This window comes from Dipodomys ordii, unplaced genomic scaffold (genome assembly GCF_000151885.1).
Source record: "Dipodomys ordii isolate 6190 unplaced genomic scaffold, Dord_2.0 Scaffold6, whole genome shotgun sequence".
Classification (NCBI taxonomy): domain Eukaryota; kingdom Metazoa; phylum Chordata; class Mammalia; order Rodentia; family Heteromyidae; genus Dipodomys; species Dipodomys ordii.
In genome coordinates this window covers 1687844-1695641 of record NW_012267222.1, presented here as the reverse complement: position 1 = coordinate 1695641, position 7798 = coordinate 1687844, and the positions used below count along the sequence as shown (strand labels likewise).

At 57.4% G+C, this 7798-nt stretch overlaps 1 protein-coding gene across 1 annotated transcript in view; it reads right to left on the bottom strand.

The window, feature by feature from the left end:
- The window catches only part of Ccdc27 (coiled-coil domain containing 27), a 15691-nt gene that overhangs the window by 5410 nt on the left and 2483 nt on the right, over positions 1-7798 (bottom strand). Inside the window, exons 3-10 of the mRNA XM_013031546.1 lie at positions 7195-7305; positions 6351-6499; positions 5013-5192; positions 4262-4336; positions 3599-3992; positions 3325-3455; positions 1047-1124; positions 604-816 (exon numbers count right to left, since the gene is read on the bottom strand). Of these exons, the coding sequence (XP_012887000.1) occupies positions 604-816; positions 1047-1124; positions 3325-3455; positions 3599-3992; positions 4262-4336; positions 5013-5192; positions 6351-6499; positions 7195-7305 (1331 nt within the window). The remainder of the gene's footprint in view (positions 1-603; positions 817-1046; positions 1125-3324; positions 3456-3598; positions 3993-4261; positions 4337-5012; positions 5193-6350; positions 6500-7194; positions 7306-7798) is intronic.

The window sequence follows — 7798 nt, the reverse complement described above, 5'->3', positions numbered from 1 at the left end:
TTCCTTCCTTCCTTCCTTCCTTCCTTCCTTCCTTCCTTCCTTCCTTCCTTCCTTCCTTTTCTTCCTTTCTTTCCTCTATTGGGTTTGAACTAAAGGCTTGGTGCTTTCTAGACAGGGGCTTTGAGCTCTACCTCCAGCCCCTTTTGCTTAGGTTGCTTTACTACTACTGCTACTACAGCTGCTGCTGCTGCTGCTGCTGCTGCTGCTGCTATCATTAATTTTGCCCTGTGCCAGTCTTGACCAAGATCCTCCTTCCTGTGTTCTCCCACAGGTGTGGAACCTTAGGCAAGCACCATCATGCATAGCGTATTGACTGAAATGGGGGTGGCGCTAACTTTTTGCCCCAGCTGGCCTCCGACTCCCATCCTGCTGATCTCTAACCTCCTGAGTAGCTGGAATTACAGGTGTGAACTACCGTGCATGAAAGCGATAACCTCCACATGTCTTGAGGGTCAACTCCATGTCGGGTGCTGACTCAGACCCCAGGCCGTAGAAGCCAGAAGCCTCTGCCTGCTAGAGCCAGCTGGCTCGTGCACAGCCTAACCGGATGGGTGTGCCTGCCAGTCACAGGCCGAGGCCCTCAGCCGGCTGGGCTGGGCCTACCCTGGACTGGGCGCTCTCCAGGGCCACGCGGGCTTGCTGCTCTGCCTGCTGGGTCATCTCATTCCTCATCTGCAGGTCTTCCTGCAGCTGCTTTCTCCGCTGCAGGTGGTTCTGGCACTGGTCCACCTGGGCCTGCAGCTCAGCCACCTTGGCGTCCAGCTGGGAGATGGTGACGTCTCGCTCTGCCACGTCCTTCTCCAAGTTCGAGATGTTCTGGGAAGAGCCAGATGAAGAAAAGTGGCCACGTGGCTGGAACCACTCCTTCGGGGGCCCCACTGCGTTTCCCTGGTGTTCTCTGAACCCAGCTCAGCCCTACTCGTCACAAGGGGCCTCTGGATAAAGAGGTCGGGACTCAGCTGCTGAGATGCTTCAACCCCACCTGTGTGTCTCAGCAACCTGACGCGCAGCCAGGACCTGCCACCCCAGCGCCCCCTGGCCGTCACCTGCCGGAAGATGAGGTTTTCCCTCTCGATAAGGCCCATCATCTCCTGGTGCTTCTTTTCCTCCCGGAGATTGGAGAACTGGAAGGCAGACGGAGGGTCAGAGAACACGCAAAGCAGCCTGCCTGCCCCCGAGGGGGAAAGGTGGGGAGTCTGTGGAGAGGAACCTGGGAAGGTGGGGTGGGAGCCGGGGGATATCGGACGCTATGGATCAAAGCAAAGGAGTCCTCAGCCGCCGGCTCGCTTCACACTCCCGTTCCTGGAAGTCTCAGAAAGTGGCAGCACCCGACTCAGAAGTCTGGACATTGAAGAGCCCCAAACTTTCCCTGGACCTTGTGCACCAGGAACATGCCCTGGGGCACCCAACTTTGTGTTTCCTGTGATGCTACTGAGTTTGAGCCCAGTGGGGGGCCTTAGGCCTGCAGGACCCCTCCCCAAGCCCAGGCAGAGCATGCGTAACTCTCAGCCTCTCTCCACCAGGCCCGAGCACTTGCAAGCGAGGCCTGTGTCTGCAGGCAGACATCCCTCCATTTCCTGGCTTCCCTGAGGGATCAGCCAAACTGACAGGAAGACCTGGACGGCTCACATCCGTCCTCTGGGGGACACGGCTTCTCCACGGAGCACTCTGCGGTCACCTGTGCACCCAAGCCTCCGGGCAGCTCTGCCCTGGAGTAAGTGTCCCTTGTGAATGACAGGAAGCAAGACACACTGGAAGGGCGTGTGTAGGGTGCAAGTGTAAGGGGCAGAACCACAGCTGTGCAGAGGTCCCAGCACTCGGGAGGCTGAAAGGAGGAGGGCCGCGGCCCTGGCTGCATATTGAAATCACAGAAGATTCCGGACTGGGGCTGGGAAGGTGGCCTAGTGGTAGAGTGCTTGCTTAGCAAGCATGAAGCCATGGGTTCCATTCCTCAGTACCACATACACAGAAAAGCCAGAAGTGGTGCAGAGATGTTGAGGAACAGTGCCCAGGCCCTGAGTTCAAGCCCCAGGAGTAGGAAAAAAATAGTCCAGGCTCACACCTGAAATCCTAGCTACTTAGGAGGCTGAGATCGCAGTTTGAAGCCAACCCATGCAGACAAATCCATGAGGCTTTTATCTCTAATTAACCAGCAAATGAGCCAGAAGTAGAAGCATGGCTCAATGGTAGAGGGCTAAACCATGAGCAGAAAAAAAACTGAGGGAGAGCTAAAGAGCCTGAGTTCAAGCCCCAGTACCAGCACAAGAAAAAAAAAAAGAGGAGAGGGATGGAATGGGGAGGGGAGAAGAGGAGAGAACAATAATAAATTGTTCCAGAACTAGAGACAAGTTTCCAAATTGCCACCACGTGCTCCTGCAGCAGATGAACACGCAGCTCATTCAGCAGGCCCAGCCCTGAGAGGCCTCGGATCACCTGGAACAGTCAGGCTCTCCCAGCCAGCCGGTACGGGCCATGTGAGAGGACAAAGCTTGGGTGGCTGGGTCCCCACCGTGGGTGGGTGTGTGAAGTGAGGGGGTGGGTGGCTGAAGGGAGTGTCCTGTGGGGGGACAGCAGGGCGAAGAGGGGAGCATTGGGTTCTGACAGAGAGAATCCTGTAATGGTGTTATAACCACGCTTTCTCAATACAAGTGTGTGTGTGTGTGTGTGTGTGTGTGTGTGTGTGTGTGTGTGTTGGGGTTTGAGCTCAGGGCCTCAGACTCTTTACTCAGCTTTACCACTCAAGGCTGGGACTTGACCACTTGAGCCATACCTTCATGTTTTTTTTTTGTTTTTTTTTGTTAATTTTTCTGGTTCATTGGTGATAAGAGCCTCACAGACTTCTCTACCAGATTGGCTTTGGCTACCAGCACCCACGTAAGATACGGGGTTTTTCTAAAGACTGTGCTAGAAATGTTGAACGTGGTTGCTTTGGGACAAAGATAAAGGAGAAAAAGAAAAACAAACACACGAACCTATCTGCTTCTGTGATAGGCATCATGACTCCTTCAGATTAAAAAAAAAAACACCAAAGAATGTGAAAATCCTTCCCAGAACAAGAGTTGGCGGGGTGGATTAGCACCCTCAAAGCATGGCTGGGCCTCTGCTCCAGATGTTTGGGCATCGTGATATAGGAAACAGACACTCACACTCGGGGCCTGAGGAGTTGGAATCCTGGCTCTGTCTCCACCACCATCAGCTGTGGAGCTCTAGGCCAGGTGCTCAGAGACTGTGACCATGAGGCCCCACCCCTAGGCCGGCTGGGCCGGGCCAGGCCTCTGCGAGCGGCCGCGGGCTGGGCGAGCACAGGCCAGCGAGTCAGATCACCTTGTCGGACATGGCCTGCAGCTGCTGCTTCCGCTCCCGGAGCTCTCGCTTCAGCATCTCGTTCTCCATGTTGACCTTGCGCAGCTGGGATTCCTGGAAATCTATTTGTCGGTGTAGGGATGTGATGGCTCCTGCAGAGGTGGGAGGAGCGAGGGATGAGAGCCAGGTGTGACCCCAGCCCCCCCCCCGTCCCCCAGGCCCAGAGAGAAGGACTCGCTCGGCCCCTCCCCGACCTCCCCCCAGCAGAGAAGGGCGAGCAGGGCCGGGCCCCCACCTACGGCGAGGGAGTGCCGGGTCCTGGTGAGCTCCAGCTCGTTCTGGAAGTCCAGGAGCATGCGCTCGTACTCCTCCAGCTGGGCCAGCAGCTCCTCCTCGAAGGAGTCGGTCAGCGAGTACAGCTTCCTGACTGGATGCTCGTCTTCCTCGGGCAGTTCCCACCCATCCTGATCCTCCTCCTCCTCTTCCTCCTCCTCTTCCTCTTCCTCCTGCTGCTCCTGCTGCTCCTCCTCCTCCGTCCTCTCCGCGTCCTCTGCTCTCTCCTCAGTGGCACCCATGCTGCCCTTCGCTGGAGCTTTGGCTGCGGCCTCCAGGTCCTTCTCCTCCTCCACTGTCCCCAGCTCCGGCTGCTGCTCCCTGGCGGGCTCCATCATGACCTGCGCCTCTTGCCTCTGAGGGATGGGGAAGGGGGAGGGGCGGACAGGGAGGTGGGTCCCCCCAGGACAGGAGAGGGGCCACCAACTCAGACCCAAGCAGCCCCCGCACCGTGTCCCTCCTGCCATCCGCACACTGCACCTTACCTGTGCCCTCTGAGGGCTGGTCTGACCCCCACCGCCTCACCCTACAACTGGGGAGGGCCGGCCCCAGCAGGACTGCAGGTTGGGGACCCTAGCTCCTGGCACGGCCCCGGGTGATGCTGGGACCAAAGCCAGTTCCGCACCTGAATCCAGAGCTGCATCTCCTCCTCATCCTTGTAGATGTTCTTCAGGACGCTCAGCTGCCCCATGGACAACTCCTGTGGGACACCCCATGTGATGCCCACTCCCGAGAGACACCCCGCCTGGTGATGCCCACTCCGCAGGACACCCTGTATGATGGCCCCCCAAAGTCCTCCAGGTGTGTGGGGGACTGCAGGGCCGGGCTGGGGGCTGCGGGTGGGCAGCCCTGTGGGGCAGCAGGGCCCGGACCTCCTGAGAGCAGGTCCTGAGCAGGCAGCCTGGTGGTGAGGCGTGCCCTTGTTTGTAGGAGTTGAGGGAGCCCAGCCACACACACACACACGCAGAGTCTCCACCCAGTGGCCCCAGGTCTGGGCAGCTTCCATGCATTGCCCACATTCTTGAGTCTCCACCTGACCCCCTCTCTCCCTGCCCCTCATGTCAGCCTGGCACGAGTCCAGGCTGCATCCTCTGGGGAAAGAAGTCAAGTGTTGGGAATGATGAGGGGACCCACCCTGGGTCCTACCCAGACTGGCCTCCACCTGGACCTCAGGGCAGGTGGCACTCTGTCTCCACTTCCAGTCCACCTGCAGGCTGGCCGTCCCCCTATCTCTGACTTCAGAGGTGAGCTCTGCCCTTCCTTTATGTGGGCCTCCAGCGGGCTGGGCCCTTTGGAAGCAGAGCCCACAGCTCATGGGGGTCTTAGAGCCCGCCCTGCCCACGGGCACAGGCTCACCCTCCTGGGTAGAAGCTCACCCTTCTGGTAGAGGCCACAGACAGCTCCTGGCTCTTGCTTCTCAGGAGGGCGGCCAGCTGCTTCTTGAGGACCTCTTTCTCCTTCCGGAGCACCAGGATCTCCTGGTCTTTCTTCTGTACCTGTGCCTCCAGCTCAGCGAGTCGCTGGATTTCTTCCCCCATCATAAGTAGAGAGTGATCCTGGCAGAAAAACAGAGGACGCCCTGGGCCACCAGCCCGGCGATGCTTGAGCTTTTGCAGCCCCCTTCCCAGCCTTCTTCCCAGCATACCACCCCCAGCCCTGGTGGAGCCCCAGATTCCAGGCAGGGTAGATCTACTGCCCGGACACCCTCCTCACCCAAACCCAAGGCCGAAATACTTAGCCCCTTAGTGCCACCCCGGTCTGACAGCAGACACTAAGTCCTATCCAGGACATATTTGGTCCCCCTGCCCGGCCTGGCTCCTGCCCACCCCCACCTCAGTACAGGTGCTAGGCTTCTATTCTGCCCTCACAGTTAAGCAGCAGCCCCCTCCAAGATCTTTGGGGTTCTGGAGATTTGTCAGGAAGCCCATTCAACCTTCCTTCCTCAAAACCTCAACTCCTCTAATGCTTCAGAATTGAAGACAAAGTAACATCTTCAAGCAAACAGGGGCTGAAATCAAGTGTCAGCAACAGTCTCTGAACTCGGAGGAATGTTGATAAGGAATTCTCCAGACACATCGGGGAATGGTCCCCGGCAGAATATTCTAGAAGGAGTGTGCACATAAAGCAATAACCCTCAGTATGGCTCACAGATCAAAGAAGAAATCACACAAGAAGTAAAGACCCATTTAGAACTGAATGACATCAGACATTTGGGTGTATCAAAACCTGCAGGATATAGCTAATGCTGTAGTTAAAGTCAAACTTATAACCTTGAGATACATCTATGAGGAGAGAATGGAACAAATCAATGACATAAATATCCAGGCTAAGAATTTAGAAAAAGAAGAATTGTACAACAAGTAGATTATAATCCAGTCTCTCACAACATGGGTTTAAAAACAATGAAAGGCTAACATCAGATGTCTCACACAGGAACCACTGCATGCCAAGTTGAAAATTATTATTTCTATTACTTAGAATACACGATCCAAAGTGGGAATTTCTGGGTCAACAGGTAATAGGGTGATTGCCAGTTCAAGTTCATGCCAGCGTTAACTGCCACCCTCTGGAATGGAGACAAATGGAGACAGAGACTGGTCAGACTTCTGGTTCATGGCAGCCCAAGTAGGGATCTGGGGGTGCTCTTAGGCCACATCCGGGCCTGGCTGCCCAGCAGCCTGTGGGTAGGCAGGGTGCAGAGCCGTGGCGGGTACCTTATCATGGATGACAGAGATGTACCAGGGCATCCTCCGTTCGGGAGTGACCAGGAAGCCCGTGGGGATGGAACTCAGGCTGGAGCTCAAGGTGTCCTTCCGCAGGTAGCTGAACTCGCAGGCGCTCTTGCTGAACTTGAGGGAGTACCCTGTCAGGAGGCAGAGGTCAGCAGCCGTCGGCCCTCCTGGCCCCGCTTGTGGAGATGCCCACTCCTCCTGCCTCCCTGAGACCCACGGGTGCCCACGGCTACCATCTGTCTCTTAACCCTGCCTTCATCCCACCATCCAGACATCCTAGCCTACAGGCGGCCACATGGAGGAGAGAGGGGGCCGCTCGGGGTGACCGCACCTGTCCACACCAGGCCCAGAGGACACACAGTGTCACGGGGGGTACAGGGTTCATCCAGATTCCCAGGACAAAGGAGCCAAAACCTGGGAGTCAGTGCGAGGGCTGCCCTGTGTGCCCTGTGGTCCACCCACTCCCAGGCTCAGCGTTCTGTCTCGATTTGAGGGGGCAGCATCTCCACTTCCCCAAGCCTGAGGGGAGCACAGACCCCACAGGCCCTGGGTTTCCTCCACTTGAGACAGCGGAGCCACGTTGGTGGAAGTCGTCGTCCGCGCGAGCGCTTGGTGGGTCCCTCCGGGAGTCTCCTCAGAGCCTCCGGAAGGGACAGACCCTCCCGCCACAGTTTTGCCACCACAAGGAATGGCTCAGCACGGGCAGAGCCATGCTGCACAGCCGTGCTCCACAGCAGCGTCTGGGTGGCCCAGGTGCTGGGGGGCAGGACAGGACAGGTGTCCCTGGGGAAGTGAGACTCCAGCCAGGGCCCCGGGGTCTCCTCACCATCCTCGTTCGTGGTGGAGCCCTGTCTGTCCAAGAGAGGTTCCTCAGCCACCCTCCAGTTTGGAGAGCTGACGCTCATGACCATGGGCAGGGTGACCATGCTGTCCGAGCCTGCGGGTACAGGGTGCCACATGTGACTGGAGTGGTCTCGCCGCCCCAGGAGCTCCAGGGCAGGGACTGTGGTGTCAGTGATCTTTTAACGTCAAGCAGGGTGGGGCATAGTGGTGTACCCCGGTCATCCCAGCCACTCAAGAGGTAGAGATTAGGAGGATCTCAGTTTTCCAGGCCTACCTTGGGGAAAAAGTGAGTGAGACTCCATCTCAACAAGTTGGGCATGGTGTTCATAACTATAGCCCAAACTACTCAGAAGACATAGTAGGTCTATACGGCCCACGGTCCAAGGAGGTATTCAGAAATGGCCTAAATCAGAGCAGGAGCTCCAACCTCCGGCTACCACGGTGTGTCAGCTGCACAGGGCAATGTCAGCATCCAGTGGACAGAATGTGGTGGACACAGACGCACAGCCAGCACCCTGCCGGACCCCTCAGCTCCAAGAGACACAGACGCTCAGCCAGCACCCTGCCGGACCCCTCAGCTCCAAGAG